Source organism: Mus caroli, chromosome 13, assembly GCF_900094665.2.
Source record: "Mus caroli chromosome 13, CAROLI_EIJ_v1.1, whole genome shotgun sequence".
In the NCBI taxonomy this organism is placed as follows: domain Eukaryota; kingdom Metazoa; phylum Chordata; class Mammalia; order Rodentia; family Muridae; genus Mus; species Mus caroli.
In genome coordinates this window covers 33,687,764-33,710,509 of record NC_034582.1, presented here as the reverse complement: position 1 = coordinate 33,710,509, position 22,746 = coordinate 33,687,764, and the positions used below count along the sequence as shown (strand labels likewise).

At 46.6% G+C, this 22,746-nt stretch overlaps 1 protein-coding gene across 1 annotated transcript in view; it reads right to left on the bottom strand.

Annotated features, from left to right (window-relative positions):
• The window catches only part of Bmp6 (bone morphogenetic protein 6), a 154,978-nt gene extending 146,548 nt beyond the window's left edge, over nt 1-8,430 (bottom strand). Inside the window, exon 1 of the mRNA XM_021180022.2 lies at nt 6,902-8,430. Within this exon, the coding sequence (XP_021035681.1) occupies nt 6,902-7,550 (649 nt within the window). The 5' untranslated portion in view covers nt 7,551-8,430. The remainder of the gene's footprint in view (nt 1-6,901) is intronic.
• Nucleotides 8,431-22,746: the final 14,316 nt, after the last annotated feature.

The following is a 22,746-nucleotide window of genomic DNA, read 5'->3' as shown; positions in this document are numbered from 1 at the left end:
CATGGTTTTCAATTCAGTTTCTGGGAGAAAACAATTCTCTGTGGGGTCAACAGTCTTGCAGCATACCAAACAAGACGTATTTATAGACACGCTTCGTATTTTCTTTAAAAAAAAAAAAAAAAGAGTTCCAGAGGGAAAAATGTTATTGGCCATGAAAAAAAAAAAATCCAGAAAAATCCAGATTTCATCTCTGCCTCCCTCTCGTCTTAGCTGGAAGCATTTCAGAATGCTTTGCCGTTTCTGTATCGTTTTGTCTCTCTGCCCACAGCCCTGCTAATGCACTAAGAATGGCTTCGTGGGTCTAGGGATTCCCCCTTAACACTGTCATCTAGCACCAAACAGCCCAAGAAGTAGTGCTGACCAAATCTAAGGAGCTTTCGACATGGGAGGCCAGGCGGCATGTGAGAATCTTCCAAGTTCTAAATTCCTCAGTTTAACAGCAATCTGCCAACCATCCCAAACTAGGTTAATCAATAAACTCAGAGCCGGTTATCTGTTACAAGGCATGCTTCCTTAGAAAAAAACCATGTTGTAAATGTTTTCCAAACGGTGCTGTGGATCCTAATTTTAGTCACAGGATGCTAGAAGACTATAAATTCACAGTAAACATACATCTTAGAGAACGTCCTCATAACATGTAACTAATTTAAGTATCTATAAATATCAGTGATCAACTGTTAGTGTTATATATATATATATTGTATTATTATTAATTATTATATAGGTATAGTAGTAAGTGCTTGTAATCCCAGCAATCAGGAAACAGAGTCAGGATTCTGAGTTGGAGGGTAAAATGGGTTCCATAGTGAGATTCTTTCTCAAGCATCAATCAATAGGGAAAAAAAGCCATACACTACACTACACACACACACACACACACTCACACACACATTATTAATTTCTACTGTTAATAGTAAAAGATGGGCAGGTGGAACTTAGGCTCTGGGAATTTCTGACCTGCTCAGACACTTGAGAGTTTGGTAGCACTAGTTACTTAGTAACTGAGTTTCACTAAAATGCTTGTTACCCCTCTCCTCTTAATACAGTTGTTACTTTCTTCTCTTGTTCCAGGTGAGGCTGCATTTGTTCTCTGGCTCAGGAATTCCATGTGGACAGGAGATGGGCCACAGGTTGAGTATCTGTGGAAACTGAGGGTTTGAGGACAGGACAGAGTGCGGGAATGAGATTAACTCAGCTGTCTGGGTGGTAAGAGAGAAACAGGGACAACAACATGCACTGGTACTTTGATAGTGACACAAAAGAAAGACACCAACACCAGCTATTTCCCTCCTCAGCTCCTGGGTAACAGCCGTTGGCCAGGGAAGCTGGGGTGGATTGCAGGCACGTGGTTGGGCTATCCTGCAGGCTCTGGAGGGTGGGACAGTTAGTGTGTAAGTTAATGGGTAACAGCTGTTTACATGCCGGGGCCCTTGTAAATTGACTACTAGCATCGTCCTCCTGTATTGATTTCCACTGCTCTGATTTCTGCTGCTTTAAACTAGATACTCATGACAGCTTCTAATCAGAAACAAAATTACCTCATTAAAATGCTGCCTACTTTCTTTCCATTGCTGGAAGCCAATGAAGGTGAAACAGAAAAGAGGAAGCAGGGAGGGGGGTTGGGGGTTCAAAATGAATATTAAAAAAAATTCAATAACTTTACATCAAGTTATGAAAAATTCATTCCCTAGGCAAGTGCCTCTTCTGATTTGGCTGGAAAGCAGAACACAGGACTGATTTGTGCAAAGTTAACATAAATGGGATTCACCCTCCACTTTGCTAACTCCACTTCTTCAGTAAGCCCAGCCTGAGACAAACTGATCAGTTATCGTTAGAGTTCCTCCCACTATTCTTGATAGCAAGTATTCAAAGCCCTCACCCATATTCATATGCGGCATACTGCTTTGGGGCTAGGGGTGGATCAATGACTGAGTATGGGCTTAGCATGTTTTGGACCCTGAGTTCTAGTCCCAGCCCTAGAAGATGAAATCCAGCACACAAAGCCGTTGGACTCTGAAGACATGCAGACGCAGAGGAGATGCAATCGTGACTTGTAAAGAAAATGCTGAGTATCGCCTTCTCCTCACTTAACACAGAGATTCCCACAGTCCCGGGAAAGCCTTCTCCACGCTAATCAGAGGCAAGCTTAAACAGAGGAACTAAGCATGATTCAGCACGTTTAAAAAAGGATTTATACCCATTCTTAGAAGGACAACCAGAGGAAGCAACATCTGAAGGAGAAACAATGGTATCTGCTTGCCCTTTGATCTCAAGCTGAAGAACACTTTGTCCAGCTTCTTTGGTGAAAAGCCACTGAATTTCACATTTAAAACTCTTGGGGGCAAACATCTACCTCTTCCATGGACCACACTCTTTCAAATTCTCCCAGCCCCTTTTGCTGAGGATAGCTTACAGGCAACAAATATATTTTCTATTACTAAATAAATAATAGTCTCGATCAGTATGAGCAGCCCAAATGAAAAGCTGTGGTACTGAGCCTCTGTTTATAAGCGAGAGCCAGTACAGTGTCTCTGTTACAGATACAAGCAGGGGGTGTTCCACTCTTCTTCTAATTTATGTTTCCCAAGAGGAATTCAGTTGAGAAGATTGCCAATATTTTCAGTACAATAAGTTACTTGTTTCTTGTACTAACACTTACTGACTCCCTTTTCAGAGCCTGATGTGGCCCTCTTATTTCATTTAATCCTAGCATCTGGAGATCAACACCTTATTAATTCAAGATAAGCCTGAAATGCAGAGATTTAAAGAGGCACTATTTCTCCACTCACAAACGTAAAGATATTACAAATTAATACACAGGCGGAGAACCTTTAAAAAGACTATTAATAAAATATTTGCACGAAATACCTCAAACTAGTGTCCCAAATATCTCCAGGCATTTTACACTAAACACAAATCAAGAGTTATCTTTTCTAAAGAATCAGAACTCGCAGATCAGTGGGAATTTAAACTATAGGCTATTGTTTATAGTCTTGCTAATGCGATCTTTTCCAAGTGTGGTCAGCGTGCTCAGCATTTTGTTAGGCTACCATGGTGGATCCCTGTGATGTCAGCCTCTCATCCTAAACAGTACATGCACAATGAGTAAGCGATTTTAAAAACAGAGACAGGCAGAGAGAGAAATTCCATGGGATCAGCACAAGGAAGGAAGGGACCAGGGTGCTGTGCTGATAAAGAGGAGGATGGGGCTTGTAGTAAGAAGGTCTTTGTAGGAGGGTGGACTTTTAACCTAACGCCTAAAGGATATCACTCCAAGGTCACCAAATTGGCAGGCTTGCATAGCAGACCATCAAGACATTTTGAGCAATAGAAAACAAAACAAAAAAAAAAAAAAAAAACAAATAGCAAATGCCATCTGGGACCCTCATTGGATGTAAATTTACAAGCTCACCCAGGCCCTCAGCTGCCACACTGCAACAAGAGCAGACAGCCCTTCATGTCTCAGCCTGTTTCCAAGCCAGGATTTTAAGCAGTCAATATCAACAACAATGAGCTGGACCGAATGACCAGCGTTCAAGTTATGAGAGATTCATCCTGTTGATTCATACTTCCTGATAGTCAGGCTGGCTGACAAAGCTAGGGTGTTTCAAATGTATTTCATGAGCAAATTATTCCTCTAGTCCCAGGGAAGAGGCATGTTTACAGAGATGGGTAGCTTTCCCTCATGCCTTTAATGTGTAACCTCAGCACAGTGGACATTGTACAAACACAGTGGCGTTAAGCTTTGTCTTTCTATAGGTTCTTTAATAGATGAGTCATGTGCTTACTATATCATTCAACATGACATTGATACCAATGAGAAAAAAACACAGACTTCTAACATTCTCAGAGCATCCACATTGCTGAGTTTCAGACCCTTCTTCTACAGGTAAACTCCCTGCACATTCACAGTCACTGTCATCAGATTTTATCACATTCTAGCCTCTGGTGAAATCTGTCTTTCCCACTGCTACATGGATTAAGATGAACACCACTGCTTTTGGGCAGGTGGTAATGCTTGCTGCTTGAACTCCCTCTACCTAGAAGAGGTTTTCTCCTTTCTCCCGCATGGAGTCTAGAACTGGACCTACATTAAGGGTAACTGCAGGAAGCCAAAAGATGAGGTAGAATGGGTTTGGGGCACAGGGTGGAAACATTCAGTTCCATGTCAGCCTGTCTAGGAATCCACTTGTCCTACTGGTACGCTCCCTTGGAACCTTCAGTCTTTAAAAATCGCTTATGAAAAATAGAAGTCAGATATGACCTCGTGCGCCTGTAATTCCAGTACTCTGGAATTTTGGGCAGGAAGGTTTCCAGCTCTGATGTATCTTGGGTTACATATCATAGGCCTGTCCCAAAAAGGAAAGAAGGGATAGAGAGAAGGAAAGGAAAGGAGAAGGAGGGGGAAAGAGTGATGCAGGGGGGGAGGGAGGGAGAAAGGGAAGGAGGGAGGGAGGAAGAAAGGGAAGGGGGAGGGAGGGAGGGAGGGAGGAAAGGGGGAGGGAGGGAGGGAGGAAAGGGGAGGGCAGATGGATGGAGGTTGGAGGAAGGGAAAGAGGAGGGTGGAGGGAGAGAGGGAGGGAGGAGGCAGGAAGAGAGGGAGGGAAAGAAGAAGGGTAGAGGAAAAGAGGGGGAAGGGAGGGAGAGAAGGAGGGAAGGAAAGTGGGGGGAGGGGAGTTAAAAACATACCTAGGGAGATATGATGCTAAACTACATAGCCATAACAAAATGAGTTGGCAACCACCTTCAAACAGTGTGACTCAGAAGCTGTGTGCACTTGTAGACCACAGAAGGTCAGAAAAGCAAAGAAAGAGAGGAATCTGAAAGTCACCCCCCACATACACACACACACACACACACACACACCTGCCTCAAACCAGATCTTTACATTTCAATTACAATCAAAAACAATGGTTTCTGCACTCTAGAATCACTGGGACAGCACTTTAAAAAAAATAGTGTTTCTGAACTCTGCCCACACCGCCACATGCTGACTGAACTGAAACGGAGTTGCCACCGGGATTCCTAAAAGCCCACATATTCTAATGTGCCACAGCATTCAGAAGTCGTTGGGGTCGATTTGGTTTTCTTTGTTTTGTTTTGTTTTTGTTGTTTGTTTGTTTTTTCTTCCAGGGATGATAAATGATGGTTTCCTTCAGACACTGTCACCATGGTAGCACACTTTAAAAAAAAATCTAAGGAACTTTTAAAAAATTAAAATCTGTCTGAGCTCACCCACAGGATTCTGCCAATCTCTGGGTTTGAAGAGGGCCAGTCCCAGCACCCTAGAACTTTATAGGCCCAAAGTGACACGAAGGTCAGCCAGGGCTGAGGCCTAGGAAATGAAAAGAATCAGCCCATGCTACAATAAGAACAATCATGGTCCTCAGAAGCCCTGACCACCCCATCATCAGCAAGTTTCACTGAATGACATGAGAGACAATTTCCTTAGAATGCTTCCTGGAGGTAGCTCAGCCTTGATTCCAATACACTGTGAGAATTCTTGTCCAATCAGATCCCCTGGTGATGCAAGTAGCCAGGTTGGCAGGCCCTGAGCCTCCACTCACTGTGAGACTCGAGTTTCATGAATTTCCCAGGAGGGTTTCAGCCCTGCCTGGATACTGGTCATTCTGCCTCCACACTTGCCTGTTCCATTAGCTTGCTACTCTTATTTCGTTTTTTCTCTCTCTCACACTGGACTCCACCTCGGCAGAACTAAGGATCCTAGATACACTCGCAAAGAACTAAATTAGATACTTAACACTGGGTCATCACTCCTGGCTTGAAGATGATGGACGGCTCTGACAGGCCTTTTGGCAAGCGCATGCTAAACCATTCTGAGACCTGGGCACAGGCATGTGTCTCCCCCAGGGAGAAAAAGCCTCACAGAAACCCAGGGGCGGCTGCAGCCACTCTGGGTGTGTCTGCTTCCCCAGGTCTACCCACTAGGGACGTGCCTCCTACATCCTTGCTCTATACTAAGTTTATGAATAAAAACTAGCAAGGATCGGAAGCACTGACTCCGCAGTCTTCCTTACCCCACCTCCCGTTTCTGTTTACAGATGAGAGAAAACTTCGGGGAGGGGGGGACGTGACTCTGTCCGGGTTTGCCACAGAACATTAGTGGCAGAGCCCAATTTAGCCGCCCTCGACTTTCCATTCTGTTGCCTGGCAACGGAGTTCAGTAGAGCTCAGTGGCCAACCCTGGCCCCTACCCCCGCACCCTTTCTCTGCCCCCAGGAGCTTGGACAGCATTGATTAAAGGGTCAACCTTTTGGGACAATGGCCAAGGGCATGAGAGCGCAGGCACTGGGTGGATTACCCCAATTGCGCTGGAATCTCGCCCCATACTGACGCAAGCCCCGCCTGGCGGGGATTGGCACACCTTCCAAGGTCCTGGTGGGACCTTCCTCAGCCACCGAAGCCCTCCTTCCTCAACACCTGTGAGTCTCTCTAAAGCATTCAGATCAGGTTCTCAGAGTTCTCAAGTGCTGGGGGACTCCCTGACGGTCACTATGGGTAAAGTGGCACTCCGAACGTCCAGGGGGCAAAGGAGGACAGTTTAGAGGGGAAAGAGTGCAGGGGGCCTTATTCTTAGGAACCGTGGCCAAACTCACTTGCGTTGAGGTGGCCCGAGCTCGTCAGAAATAAGAATACAGGGAAAAGTGTCCCATGCTCCCCGAAGAAGACACCCTCCGCGGGCAGCTTTGCGTGTTCCAGCTCCTCCCATTGCAGCGGAGCGCAAGCGAGCACTGCCGCACAGGTGTCAGGAGCACCAGCTGTCCCACATCCCCGCAGCGCGCGCACGCGCGCGCTCCTCCACCTCTTCCCACCACCTGAGCCCAGGAGACTGCAAAGGAGGGATCTACCCTCCGCGCGATGCTACCCCCAAAATCCTTACCCAGGTTCACAAAGCTCATGACCATGTCCGCGTCGTTGAGGAAAGCGCTGTCCTGCGCGCTGGTCAGTGGGGCCGCACCGCCACCGGGTCCCGGGGCCAGGAGGCTCTTGCGGTTCAAGGAGTGTGCAGCGCCAGGAGACGGCTGTCTGAGCTGGGACGATCTGGCCCCTCCGTGGGACCCAGGCTCCTGCCCCTCACCCTCCGATGCCCCATCCTCTTCGTCGTCATTGGACAGGGCGTTGTAGAGATCCAGCATGAAGAGTGGAGCGGACTTCAGCCGCCCTGGAGGGGGTTCCTCGCGGGCCGTCTGCTGCTGCTGCTGCTGCTGCTGTGGCGGGAGCACCGGGGGCTGAGGATGCTGGAGACCGTGCAGGGGCCGCGGCCTGTGCGGGAGCCCCAGCACCGACAGGATCTCCTTTTGCATCTCCCGCTTCTCGTGGGTCTTGAGCCGCCGATAGAGGAAGCCCGAAGAAGAGGACTGTGGCGGTGGCTGCTCGGCGCGCACCGGGCTCCCGCCGGCTCCCAGCAGCTGCCCCCCGGCGGCGGCCGCGGCTACCGGCAGAGGGGGCCGCAGTGGCGGGGGACCGCAGCTGCACAGCAACCCCCACCACCAGCACAGCCACTGCGCCCTCCGCCCCAGCCCGGGCATCGCCGCCCAGCCCGGCTGCCCCCGCGGGCCCCGCGAGGCGTCGAGCGGCGGAGCGAGGCCGGAGCGCGGAGGCTGTGGCCCTCGGAGTGGGCAGCCCCCGCCACCTCTCGGCGGGCTCTCTTCCAGGTCCTGGCACTCAGTCCTTATCTCTCATGGTCATCCGCGGCGCCTCCAGAAGCCCGGGTGGAGAAGAGACGACGGGGCGACGGCCAGGATCCCCCGCTCTCCCGCAGGTCTCTGGAGGCGCACGGGCTGAGGAGCCAGGTGTGTCCTAGGCAGGACTGCGCTGCAGCCGGCGTCCCCGGGCGGGTCACGGCACGGTCACTCGCAGTCTGCACACGTGCGCTGCCCTGAACCCACAGAGGAGGCTGGCCGAGGGGGGCCGGAGACGACAGATCAAGAGGTGGGGGCGATGCCGGGCACCATCCCCTCGCACGCCTCTCCTGGCTTGTAGGACAATCGTGAAGTTTACTTCCCTGCGGGTCCCAGGCTGTGGCGTCCCCGTGTCCTAAAAAGCCAATTTTCTCCGCGCGGCTTTAACTTCCCTCTGGTCAGAAACTCAGCGCCCCTCCGCCTTCGGGCACCGTCTCTCCCCCTCGGAATCTCCGCGCGCCTCCCCAAGTGGAGGCGGCCACGATCTAGCTTTCCTCTCGGCAGTCTCTCGGGTGCCCGGAGGATCCCGCTCTCCGAGGCGATGAGAGAGACGAGGAGCGGAACTCGCAACGCAGGCTGCGGCGTCGGCTCGGGAATTCGCAGTCTCCCGCCTCTGCGCGCTGCGCTCCCGGCCGCCGCCAACGTGGGCTTTCTGCTGCGCGTCTCGCTCAGGTACCGCACTCAAGCCCAGGAACGCCCTGCCCTACTCGGTAACGGACAAGCTACCAGCCAATGGAGAGGTGACTCTTGCGGGCTATTTACATAGGCCCACCCCCTTCTTTCACTCTCCCTTCTCCCAGGGCCTTGCCTCCGCCGAGCGTAGGTTTCTAGCACACAGAATTCTTGGAGGCATCAGGAGTTGCTTGGGCGGGTAAGAAAGGCAAAGAGGTCATTGCTAGGAAGACAGATTCGATCATGACCCCGATCTAAACTTTCCTCTTCCTCTGCTAAATAAAAGCAAACACAGCTATTTAATCCACGCCGTTACGGAAGGAGAAAACAGTATGACAGTTTTCTCCTTCTCTGCTCAGTTTCTCTTATTGATGGAATGTAGGCGTTTAGCAGACACGTGGCTCTCAAAGGCAGCTGCTGTAAGTTAAGACACACCCTGCGAGGAAGCTGCTCACACACTAGCTGCAAAGAGGGCAGGACAAGCCAAACCAGAGTCCTGGAGGTTTCCAGTCGGATATTTCAATTTATCTCTTTGTTTGGGCTGCATTTGACTTCTTAAACTACAACCCAAACGAAAGGGGTTAACGATCTGCTAGTGTTACGAGGAAAGCCTTCCCCATGCTCTTGCTAGTCTCTCAATGCAGTTGCTGTTGGCAATTGCATTTTAATGAGCTGAAATACAATTATCAGACACACTGTTCCAGGTAAAACGTAAAGACGGTGGTAAAGATAGTCTTCAGCCAGGGCAGAAGCCTGGAAAGTATAGGAAATGGCCAGGATAATAAACAGGGCCCTGAACACAGGTTGCTTCAATCCTTGAACAAACTGGGACCACTCCCAACACCACCTTCTACCAATAAAGATGTCAATTCATGGCTTAAATGGCCACTCATCTCTAGATGGTAGAAGCAAATGCCCTTTAAACATGTGAGTCTTTCACCTGACGAGAATGGAAGGATTAGGAAACAAAATAAGTCGCCCACTTTCAGTATTGGTTTATGGGGTCTGAAATGTTTTAGATAATTGGTGCTAGGATGCTAGAGACATCAAAATCGTGCACCGTTTCTTCTGTCTAGGACACTGTACAAGTATGAAGTCACTGCTCTGCTGCTAGAAAGGCCAGGAACTCCACTCAGAAGATCTGAAGTCACAACAAGTACTCATGAGCTTCGAGCTGGGGGCCTCCTCCTTCCACACACTCAGCCACATCTTCTTTGTAAGAGGTCTGACAAGACACATGCGGAATAAAAGGAGCGCAAATTATAAGGGCAGCGAAGACAGCACTGGAATCTGTAAGAATAGAGAGACAAACTAAGCCTTAAAGGTACTCCATTAGGGAGTGCCATTTAAAACACAAAAGTGGGCTTGTGACTCATTTGGGGGTCTATGACTCTGTGAAAATGAGCCTAGTGGAGAACAGACATGTAGGGCTACACTCCTGCCCCCCCCCCCACTTTAGGGTCCCCGCCTTGTGGTGTGAGTCTAAAATGGCACGTAGTGAAGCATCATCAACCACAGTCCTCAACAACATCTCTAACTCAGGCCTGTCACAGACTCCCCACCCCTACCAAGAGGAATTCTGTTCTTAAAGAATAATGCTAAAATAAGGGGGTGCCTTCAGGTGGTGAGTATGAGAGTCTGAGGAAGCCTGAAAAAAAATGTGAGGTAAGATGTCATTAGGTCAGTGACACTCAGCCAAAGGTCACAAAAGATGTGTTCTGCATGTCTATCGTGCACTCTCAGCCTGGACATGCCATATTTACAGGAAGCAGGCAGCCAAGCACTTGGGCCCACCTGAGTTCGAAGGGATGAATAAAGAGGTATAATCCTAAGAGTTCAATGACACCAGACTGGGACCACAGCTTCTCTATGTATGTCAAGTGAAACTCGGGGTGGAAAGAGAACCTTCATCCATGTCCCTCCCCCTCCCGTTTTCCTGACCACATCCCACGAGAGACTCCACGTGGCCCGGAGGTGTCAGAGCAGAGGACTAACACAAAGCACACGTGTGATTCTAAGTGGATACGGAATAATGGCATTGAAGGAACTTGATTGAGCAGGTCTGCCTCCAGAGTTCACTGGAACCTGTGAACACTTGGAGAAAATCAGAGGTCACTTCGCCCCCTGCAGGACACCAAAATATTACTGCCCCTTCCTCTAAACCCAGACAAGTTTCCCTCACTTCTCTCTGGGCATCTCTCAAGCATTTGGGGGTTGGGGGGAGGGGAGGAGAAATCTCGTCAAGAAGCCAGATGTGTGAGCCAACCCATAGCAAACATCTGGTTGCTTGGCTGACATTTCATGCAGATGGCCTCAGTCTCTGGAAATAGGTTGTCTGTCCCACCCTTGCCCCACTTCACGAAGTGAAGATGGCCTCACCATAAAGCACAAATTTGTTCCACACGTTTGGTGATACTAGAGACAGGGTGGGAATTCTCACGGGGACACAGAGTAACTCACAGAAAATTCTTAAAAATGCCTACTTTCAAAGTGGTTCCTTACCAGTTGTGGAGAGCTGTATGTTTACAATGTGTTTGGCCTAATAAATTCTGATTTGAAAAGATGCTGCTCGTTAATTTAACATGCCAAATATCCTTGTTTTGAAATTATATTGCTTATCCATTTGATATGCTAAGTGTTCTGTTCTTGCCCATGAACCACATCATTAACAACACACTACAAGTAGCCCGGCAGGAACGGCACACATCTGTAATTCCGGTAGTTCAGAGCCAGCCTGGTCTACAGAGCAAGTTCCAGGACAGCCAGGACTACACAGAGAAACCTTCTCTCAACAAAACCCAAACCGAAACAAAGCAAAAACAAAACCACAAGTACACTCTTTGATTTTTGTATTCAGTCAGACCCATTCAACTGCCTGGCCCAAAGCCTTAAGCTGTTGCTTTCAAAATCCAACATAGAAGTCCTCTAATATGTGGCTGTAGTTGTTAAAAGTGTGAGGTCTGCCCTCCCTGAGTCCTTGGGACACTCCACTCATAAAATCCTAAACTCTCAGCATTATAATTAGCACAAGGTTGGAGGAGTTTGACATCAATTCCAAAATATAATAACTCACTCACTCACATTTTAAAAATACCAGTTTGGGATTAATGAAAAGGAACTATGTTAAGTAAATGTTTGCTGAGTGCGAGAGACGAACATTGGAGTGTTAAATAAATATTGCTTCTGAAAGCTACACCTGTAAGACAAACTTCAAAATATGTGTCTCATCCCAAAGTCTGCAGTCACATGCACAGTCCCTCACACTATCCCATCACTGTCTGTTCAAAAATGTTGGGCATTCACACTTCAAAATGTCACTCGGACCATCATATTTTCCGACTCGGAGGACATCTGGTGGCAAAGTGAAAAACTAATATATAAATCTGTTTCCAGAGATTTTTTTTCCACACTATAACCCAAATAGCAAATCTGTTATTTATTGAGTCTCACTTGCCTCACGCACTCAGACCTCGTACTCCTAGAACCCAACTGTCTATAGAATACCAAACAATGAAGTTATCAGTGGAATCCAGTCGACTCATTAAGCCATTTCTGAATTTTTCATTGGCTGACTGGTACGTGTACATGAAGTCACATTTTTATGTTTAAATCAAACCGAACAATACATCTCCATTTCTCGTTTTATTATCCCTAAAGAGGTTGATTCTGAGAAAGCACTGGACATGTGTTTGTTGGGTAGGGAAGGGTTCCCTGACCCGTCAGCCTCTGGGGTCCATGGCATTCTATGAACCACGTGTGTCTCTATTAGCAGGCTGCATGAAACTATGCCATATTGGGCTGTCAGTCCTTTTAAGGAGCAAAACCATACTGTGTCATGCAGAGGCCAGAAAGAAAAAAAAAAAAAAAGCCCACACTGAATAAATGCAGGTTAGAAAGGAAAGTCATATGGGGCAAGGAGGATAGTGCACAGTTGTAATCCTAGTGCTACAGAGGCTAAGTCAGGGTGGTCTTGAGTTTCACACCATCCTGGCCACATAGTGAGCCCTATTTCAAAAATAAAAATCAGTATCATTGACTTTTAGCTTTGAAAGAAGAACAAGACCATATACCTACCCAGTCTATCTACAAAGTCACTCATTCATTTAACAAATAGTGAAATGTCTGCTGTGTGGTGGGCAGGGCCCTAAGCTGAAGACACCAGAGAACTGTACTCACCTGTGGTCTAAACTGGGGAGTGGACAATCGGAAACTACAGTGGGATGAACAGTGCACCACAAATTGGCTGGGAATTACACTCCAGATGATACAGCTAAGTGAACAGTGTTTTACAGTGTGTTACAAAGGGGACGTAAAAGATAGGATTAAAATTGGTAAACAGGCAACCTCAAGACGAGACTGGTCCTGGATTATTCAAGGGGCCCAATAGAGAAAGTCATAGCCCAAGAGAGACTTGACTAGTCTCATTGGCTTCGGAAGCAAGGTGGCAATGAGTTAGGGAATGCAAGGGGCACAGCTCACAGGTATCAAGTTAACAGCAACTCCAGCTCTGATTGCTAATCACATCAACAACCCGAACGAACTTACAAGCAGATGCTTGGTCAGAGCCTACAGATAAGAGCTGAGGGCAGGGACCTCTTGTCCTCAGTCTATTGGGACCTTTCCATCCAGACTTCATACCCTCAGAACAGAAGATGGAAGTGTGGGTTGTTTACAGCCAATAAATGGGTGATGTTTCAGCAACAAACCAAACACATATGTATTTGGATGGTAAGTAATATGGAAGATGTGCAGACAGGGGGAAGGGTGGAAGCATATGGGTGCTTAGGGAAGGCTTCTTGAAGAAAGCTGCTGTTGGGTAAAGATATGGTAGAGTAAAGGAAACGAGCTGGGAGGGTATCCTGAGAAGAGGCTTTCGGGCCATGGAAGCAGTGCATGCAAACCCATGTGCCAGGGACATGCCTGAGGATCCTGATAAAGAACAAGAAGACCCATGAGGCTACAGTAGGGTGCATCAGAAGGAATAGCAATGGGAAGTCCTGTCAGAATGTTGGTATACCAAGATGTTATAGGACAATGGACACCCTGGGAAGGACGTTGGCTTTCATACTCTAAAATAAATAAGGAAACAAATAAAAAATAGAAGTAAAGGCTTGAGATGGCACAACATAGACACATCTTCCCAACATGCACACGAGAAAGAACACATCCTCTCATTGCATGGGTGTGAAGTTCAAAGTCAGGTTGAATTCATTTAGACATCAGTTGAGTAGCTCCTTTTCAAAAATAAAAAATAAAAATAAAATATCACGAGAGGAATGATAGCTTGGAGCCCAACAGGAGCTTCCCAACTGTTCGTTCATTTTCTCATGTGGGTGGAGCACATACAAGTAAAGTCAATTTTCTTAATTATAGGAGTGTTTTGTCCATGGTTTACACAGTTTGCTGTATGCAGTAAATACTGTTTGATCAGAAATAAAGCAATAGCATCAGACAGGTATGAGTTGCAAAGGTCATTGGATAGCTCTGAGCAGAGGAGAGACAAGAGCCATGTGTGAAGAGAATCTTTTGTGCCACTGGACTTCGAGTATAACATTCTCATTGCAGATCCAGGAAGACCAGCAAGGAACCTTTTGTTTATGATCAGGAGGAAAAGGATTCACAGCAACCCTTGGTGGGAAACAAAATGCAGGGGAAAGGAGATGGGTCCTGACAGATTCTGAAGACAGAGCCCAATGTCAAGGAGATGTGCTAAGCTCATACAAAATCAAGTCATTACAACCTCTATTCCTCTGCTGAGAGCCTAAGTCAAGGTCCCTAAAAGTTATTGTAATGCTAAGGAGTTGTGGAAAGTGTATAACTGTCTGCCCCTGGAGTACAGAATCTACCCCCAAATGATCAGAAGCTTGCTGTACAAGCACAACTTCAAGACAAGTCCCTGAATAGCCTTTTAGAGATCTCTCCACTCCTGAATCATTCCCAAGACTCAAGGAGCCCAAAAGGAAATAGCTTTACACAAACTTCTGTAAGTCACACATGATGGTTCCACTGTTTCAGCACTTGGGAGCCTGTGGTGGGAAGGATCAGCCTGGGCAACATAACAAGACCTCATCTCAAAGGTAAACAAGAAATGAAAAACCTCCAGTGGTATCCTGGATGGTTAGTATGAGAGACAGAGAGAGAGAGAGAGACAGACAGACAGACAGAGAGACAGAGAGACAGAGAGAGACAGAGAGAGACAGAGAGAGACAGAGACAGAGAGAAAGATATTGAGGGAAGACCAATAGAATTAAAGGATATTATTAATAATACTACTATACTTGGGGCTGGAGGGTTGGCTCAGCCATTAAGAACACTGACTGCTCTTCCAGAGGTCCTGAGTTCAATTCCCAGCAACCACATGGTGGCTAGTCTGTAATGGGATTCAAATCCCTCTTTTTGGTGTGTCTGAAGACAGTGATAGTGTAATCACATACACAAAATAAATAGATCTTTAAAAAAATACTGTACTCAGTGGTTCATGTAATGTAACAAACCTGTTATAATAATGTAATAAGTTATATTATAATCACATGTATGTATGGAGATGCCTGATATCCCTTGATTTAATGTTGATGAGAGGATTTTAAGGCTCAGGAAAATTGCAATGCTAGAGTGGATATGCTGTGTAAAACCTAATCCTCCATAATAGGAAGTTGCAGAGGATATGCCCTTCACAAAACCTGTAAGACACAAACTGGTGAGAGGGGCACCAGCACAGTTGAAGAGGTTTGTTCTTGCCCTTTTCCTTGTGCCAGACCTCAGAGTTGGAGTTGCTGTTGCTCAACTGGATGAATTAAATGCAATGGGTTTAATTGGGTCCCGAGGTAGCAAGGGCCAGGTGGCAGCATTGAATCAGCAGAGAAAAGGCGATCATAGTTATTATAATGGACAGCTTAGACAAAACAACATTATAATAACATAGCCCATAATGGTCAGCACAGCAGAGGTAAAATTTCTAATGGAATGACTCATACGGACCTTTGGTACTAGCTAATCAATCACGGTGTTTCCAGGCAAGAAATAGGTAGGAAGCCTACTGCATATCTGTTCCATTGCATACACAGAAAAAAATTCTCAAACAAATGAAAGAAAGGCTACATTGGATCATGGCAAAAGGCAATCTTGGCCAGTGAATCAATTTCCAGACTCGAGCTAGTTCTGCTGTTAGCCTTTCTCAAGTTTTTCCCCAGAGGGACTGACGGCCTTTTACAAGAGTAACTGTACACTGGGGAAAAGGAGCTAGTCAGACTTTCTGGGGTCTATTGGACACTGGTTCTGAATTGACGCTGATCCCAAGAGATCCCAAGAAACATTGTAGCCCTCCAGTTAAAGTAGGGGCTTATGGAGGACAGGTGATCAATGGAGATTTGACTGGTGTCCAACTCACAGTAGGTCCATACATGCAAGAGCAGAGAGAAACAATGTGTTCATACTGTCTGCTTGCCTCCTTTGCTCAGTTTGCTTTCTTCACTCTTGCAGTTCAGGGCTTAGGGAATGATGCCACCCACAGGTGGGCTGTGTCCTCCTACATCAATTAGCAATCAAGACAGTTTCCCACAGACATATGCACTGACCAATCTGCTCTAGGCCACCCCTCAACTGAGACCCCTCATGTGAGTCTAGGTTGTGTCAAGTCGACATTTAAAAACTAACCATTGTGTTTATGGGCAGATTCACTAGAGGTAACTGAGGAGTAGATAGCTCTTTTCTTTCAAATCCAAAGCATGCTATGCCACTTCCACCATGATTTCAGATGCCTATCTGCTGTCCTTACAAGGAACTGTTTTTCTGTACAAATAACATCTTCTTCCCTGTCTTCATTCAAGACTTTCTCTCTGTTTCTGGTTTTCAGCAGTTTAATTATAATATATCTTGGAGTAAATTTCCCTGGATCTATTTTGTTTAGGATTTTCTCAGCTTCCTAAATATGAAGATATGTATTCAAATATGAGGAGGGAAGTTTGGTATGGTGGCATATACCTGGAATCCCCATTGAGACAGAGGATCACAAAGAAAGCAAGCCTTAGCTATATTGCCAGACTTGGGGGCATTCTGCAGACAAAAGAGGAGCCTAAGGTTTGTAACTCAGTGAGTGGAGTGCTCTTCAGGTGTTCACAGAGCCCTGGGCTTATTCCCTAGTACCACATAAACTGCATGATGGGGCAGGACTATAGTCCCAGTACCCAGAGATAGAGGCGAGAATATCAATGCAGGGTCATTCTTCTCTACATAGAGAGTTCAAGACCAGTCTGGGGTACATTGAGACTCTGTCAAAAGGAAGAAAGCAAAAGGAGGGAGGAGAGTAGGAAAGGAGGAGAGAGAGGGAAAGGGAAAAAGGAAATTTAGAGTGCTTTCTCTTCCTCCTGGGACTAGACAAAGAAATGTCATATCTTTCATGATTGCTCCACAGGTATCTAGAATTCTGCTGATTCCATCCACTATTTTCTCCAGGTTATCAGAATGGACAGATTCTAATGGTACCTCCAAAGCCCCGCTTCCTCTGCCATCTATGATGTTCAGCCTAATTAGCAAGTTTTAGTGGTTTTTTTCTGCAATAGATCAATATAAAATATAAAACTACTGTTTTGTTGCCAAGATTTGCAACTCTTCACTTGGTTTAGGATTCGTAGTTGACAAGGTGAGTGTTCTGTCTGTGACAACTAGTTAAAATGCTTTGATTTGGATGACATGGGATAATTTCTACATCTGCTTGATTTCTGTGCTGTTGTCAATTTGCCAAACAAACAAACAATTGAGGACGTTTTCAGGTTTACACCAAAACTGAAAGATCCAAGTTTCCCACATCCTCTCCACACTTCCCCGTGAACTCCCCACCACAGTGATACATTTGTTACAACTGATAAACCTCCTTGACACATCATTGCATTACCGAGAGTCTATGGATAACATCACTCATTCTTGGTGGTAGACCCCCAAATGCATATTCCCACCCCCATAATCCATCTCGCTTAGAACAAGTTCACTCCCCTAAAACCTCCTGATCTCCACTCATCCCCTCACTTGCATCCCCAGAAATGTGATTGTGTGTCCTCTTAGTTAGGGTTTCCATTGCTGTGAACAGACACTTTTATAAGAACAATGTTTAATTGGGGCTGGCTTACAGGTTCAGAGGTTCAGTCCATTATCATCAAGGTGGGAAGCATGACAGCATCCTGGCAGGCATGGTGCAGGAGGAGCTGAGAGGCACCCTGGGGCAGCTAGAAGGAGGATCTCAAAGCTCACCCAAATAGTGACACACTTCCTAAACAAGGCCACACCTTCCATGAGGGACACTCCCTGGGCCAAGCATTTTCAGCCCACCACATGTGAAGTTGTTTTGCTTGTTTTTAGTGTATTCTTGAGTTTGCCTTCCTCGGTATCGTACAGAGTTGGAATGACAAACTCTCCAGGATTTTTCACTCACATGATACACTTCAGTTTCCTTCAGGCCTTGTTTTTGTTGTAGTTTTGTGTTGGTGTTTGGTTTCAGCACTGAATGATAACTATTTCACTGTTTGGCTGAATCAGGCTTCATCCATCCCAGTGGTTCTCAACCTGTGAATCAGGACCCCTTGGGGATTGAATGGCCCTCTCACAGGGGTCACCTAAGACCATTGGAAAACACGGATGTTTACAGTAAGATTCATAACAGTAGTAAAAGTACAGTTATGAAGTAGCTATGAGAGTAATTTTATCAGGGGGGAGGGGTGTCTCCACAACATGAGGGGCTGTATTAAAGGGTCACAGCAGTAGGAAGGTTGAGAGCCACTGTTCTACCCATTCCCCTCCTGAAGCAGGTTTTGCCCCTTCTGGGTTTTAAAAATGACAAAGAGGGAGCTGCTTTAAACATCCAGGCCAGTTTGCTGTGTCTGTGCAAGTTTTCTGCTCCTTTGAGGAAGTCATTTTTAAGCAGAGGTATACTTAAGATATCGATTGCAAGGGCAGCTACTTAGCGGGTAAGAACACTGACTGCTCTTCCAACGGTCCTGAGTTCAAATCCAGCAACCACATAGTGGTTCACGGCCATCTGCAATGAGATCTGATGCCCTCTTCTGATGCATCTGAAGACAACTACAGTGTACTTATTTATAATGATAAATAAATCTCTAAAAAAGAAAGGAAGGAAGGAAGGAAGGAAGAAAGAAAAGAATGGGCAAAGGAAGTTTATTTCCCAACCGAAGGAAAGTGGTAGAAATAATTGTGAAGCATCAGGAAGGAAGAACACAAGGCTGAGAGACGTGGGGAGAGTCCACAAGCTGACCTTTTCCTTGTGAGATTCTGATACAGATTTGATGACAGCAACAGATTAAGACAGTGAGATGGAAAACTTACAATCTGGAAGGTCGAGGAGGCTACCGAGATGTGGGGTTCCCATGCCCATTTGAAGAGGGCTAAGGGCGGATCCTCAGAGAAAGAGAGGTTTCCCAGAGCCAGCTTCCCAACACCCAGACACTTGACTGTCTGCGGTGACTCCAGCTTGACTGCTATGAGTCTTCCGATAAGCACTGGAGTGTTGACGCCCTTTCTTTTAACTGAAGAGCCCATGCTAAATTCCCCCCTCTTGCTTGAACAAATATATTAAACATGCTGGAGTTTCTCCAGTCAGAGCCAGATGGTGTAGTCCATCAAGGAATGCAAGCCACAGTTGGATGCTTTAAAAACAAACAAACACACAGTGAAGCGGAGTGTTTCCATCTGACGGCAATGCATAACAAGACTTGGAGAGCACTCACGGCTCCAAGAGTTTCTTGCTAGGAGGTGGATTGGAGGAGATTGGCCTCCATAGGCTCATCTATTTGAATCCTCCATTCCTAGTTGATGAACTGTTTAGGAAGGATTAGGAGATGTGGGCTTATTGGAGAAGGTGTGACACTGCGGTGGGCTTTTCAAAATCCCATGCCAGTCTAGCTCCCTGCCTGCTGCCTATGGATAAGATGTAAGCTCTTAGCCACCACTTAAGCCCCATGCCTGCCTGCCTGCCTGCTACCACACTCCCTGCTATGATGATCATGGACTAACCCTAAGAAATTGTAAACAAGCCTCCAATTAAATGCTTTATCTTCGGCCAGACAATGGTGGCGCATGCCTTTAATCACAGCACTTAGGAGGCAGAGGCTGGTGGATCTCTGTGAGTTCAAGGCCAGCCAGGTGTACAGAGCAAATACTAGGACAACCAAGGCCACACAAAGAGAGACTCCCTATCTCAAAAACAACAACCACAAAAAGGCTTTATTTTATCACTTGTTTTGTGATGTCTCCTCACAGCAGAACAGTAACCAAGACACCAGGTTATAAAGGGGGTTCAGAAATAATTAGATTTACTACAGTCTCTTGTTCTGCCTGTAGAAATGGGGAGGGGAGGGGAGGGGAGGAAATTATGGCAGCCTGACAGTTCCTCAGGCTGAAACCACAAGTTGATCTTCTTCTTTGTGCTCTCCATGGACGGCTACCATGAATGGTGCTCCTAAAGGCTTGGATGCAAGTCTCCAGGAATGGTCCTAGGCTTGTAATCTGCAGGGTTGGTCACCCCAAGCATCACCCAGCCTGTCTGTACAGTCAGCCCCTCCCAGACCACAGCAACCACTAGGCAGGTCAAGAGCAGAGAGGCCTTCTGGTCGATGCACTCCTCCTTGAGACAGTCTCTCTGAGACTGCATACATTTCGGATCACCAAGGAATCCCTTCTGTTCAGAATGCTTGATGACCTCCCCCACCCCCGACCCCCACTGAACCCCATGTGGCTTGATAGCAATAAATGTATAACCATTGCTGACCGTGGTCCCGAACAGATACTTGAACCTCAATCTGTTTAGCTTTTATCCGGCATTATTGGTCCAATCCTCATATGGAGGCTAGTAAAATGGACTCTATCAACAAACTGAGAGGGACAGAATGTACAGAATGGGTAGTATGTAGCCGCCATCTTAATCATTCCCAACATCTACCCTGACCCTTACAGGTAAGAATCCCACTCCTCCCACTTCTGCCTAACGGCAAGTCCAGATTATAGGCTCCGTTGTTTCTCAGAACCTAGCACAGTGCCTGGCACACAGTAAAACTGCTCAATAAATATTTGTTCAATGATGGAATTTCCTTGGGTAAGTCCTAGGGTAGGGGGAAAAACCATATAGGACGCTTCTTTCATCATCTTCTACTCTCTGTGAGAAGATAACCTTAAAACATAGATGAGCAAGTGTGTTTATAATGCTTAAAATAAGCTCCAGTCTGTGATGACAAATACCAAGTTGTTTGGATAAACATTGCAGGAACGTCAGGGCTTTTACCGTCACCTAACCCTCCTCCTATGCGGACATCAGAACGGGATGATAGACGCTAATTTTAGCCCTCACTTCGACTACCTAAATGTGTACAAATCACACTTCTAAAAATGAGACTTTCCTACAGAAATAAAACTAAAATTTGCCAATACACCTCAGAGTAAAATGTTATTTAAGGATTAGTAAAACGTTTATTTTCCCAGCCTATGAATGGGACACTTGTTCTCACAAGTTTCCTTCGAGTTCCTCACCAGAACCAGATCTCCTGGCGTGTGAAGCAGATTCTTCCACACGCCCTCTGGATGGACGCTCACACCTGCCTCCTATCCTGCTGCCCCAGCACAGGCAGAAGTAAGGACTTCCTGGCAATGGCGGGGGTCGGGGGGTAGGGGGGTACAGTCTGCAACATGAAGAATGGGATTTGCCCATGCCCTTAGCTGGGAACTGAGGAGAAAGAAGCAGCTGTCTGTATTCAGCTAACAAAATGAAGGTGTTCTCACACTCCAGTGCAGGGAAGTGCTGGGTCGGGGTTAAGTGTGTCAGTGTAACGACTGTGTCATTTTTCTCTTACATTTGAGCAGACAGACTCAGTAACCAGCCTTCGAAAGGTGGCTGTTGTCCTTCCTCAAGCAAGCATGTTTCCATGTTTTCCTTCAGAAAAAAATCCCAAGACCTCAAAGGAGCACCTCCTGAGAGGTTCCGTGTCACCTCAGGTTACTACAGGTCCCAGGGGGAGGAGTCTGGCTGAACAGCCAGGGAATCAGGTTTTGTGTCTGAGCCAGGAAAATAGATGCCATCTTCCCTCTTCCCCAACAGCTGGGGTGGGGCGAACACACGCAGTCTCAGAGCATCCCCGGGCACACGTGTCAGTATCAAACACCATAACAAAGGCTTGGGCTTTGTCTGAAGAGAAGACAATAACCACTTTTCATGAGTGTGTGGTCTGTTGTAGGTGGGAACGCTGAGCAACCAATACCTCACAGCGGCTGCCGCAGGGGAAGAAATGTCTAGGTGAGCGCAAAGGAGTCTGGGTAGGCTTCCCTGGATTTTAAAAAAAAAAAAAAAAAAAAAGTGGTGAGAAAGGAAAATTTTTGTTTCTGGTTTTTCAAGAAAGGGTTTCTCTGTATCAGTGTAGCTATCCTGGAACTCACTCTGGAGACCAAGCTGGCCTCAAACTCACCAGAGACCTCTGCCTGCTTCTGCCTTCCGAGTGCTGAGATTAAAAGCATGTGCCACCACTGCCAGGAAGCTTGGTCACTGTGAGAGACAGAAAGGAAAAGAATTTCAAACTGAAGGAACAGAATGTGCAAAAGGCCCAGGGAGAACTGCCTTGGAGAAGCTGGCGTTCTTCAGAGCCTGCAGGTGACAGCTGACACTTAGTAAGTGCAGGTGGACTGCATGATCTGAACCTGGAAGGACAATCAGGGGACACATTACACACGAGTCTGAGAAACTGGAATTCCCAGAGGATAAAGGGAAGGGCACCCAAAAGGCCTTACCAGGCAGCTATTTAATTGGCGTTGTGCACAGTATAAAGGCCAGATGCTCTGCAATGAGTCAGGTAGCAGAGAGATAAAAACAGTAGAAAAGTAGACAGGAAAACTAAAGGTGCTGTGGAGGTGGGGGACACTACAGAAAACAAGTTTGGGAAAGAGCAAAAATGGAATTTCTATTCTAGGCATTTGGTTGGAGGTTCCTCTGACATAGCCAAACAGGATCCCCAAGCGAACAGAATACCCACCCCTTAGATTATAAGTACTATTTACTAATGAATTAATTTCCTAAGTCACAGTGATGGACACCCACGATCCCACTCCTCAGAAGGCCGAGGCAGAAGAATGACAAGTCTAAGATCCCATCTCAAACCAAAACCAGGTCAGTGAGTGGGTGAAGACACTTGCCACACAAGCCTGGTAACCTGAGTTCAATCCCTGGAGCTCTTGTGAGGGTAGAGGAAGAGAACCAAACCTTACAAAGTTATTTCCTGACTTCCACATGTGCTATGCGACATACACACACACACACACACATACACACACACACACACACACGCATACAGTAAAATTTAAAAAGGAAGAAAAAAAATCTCATTTT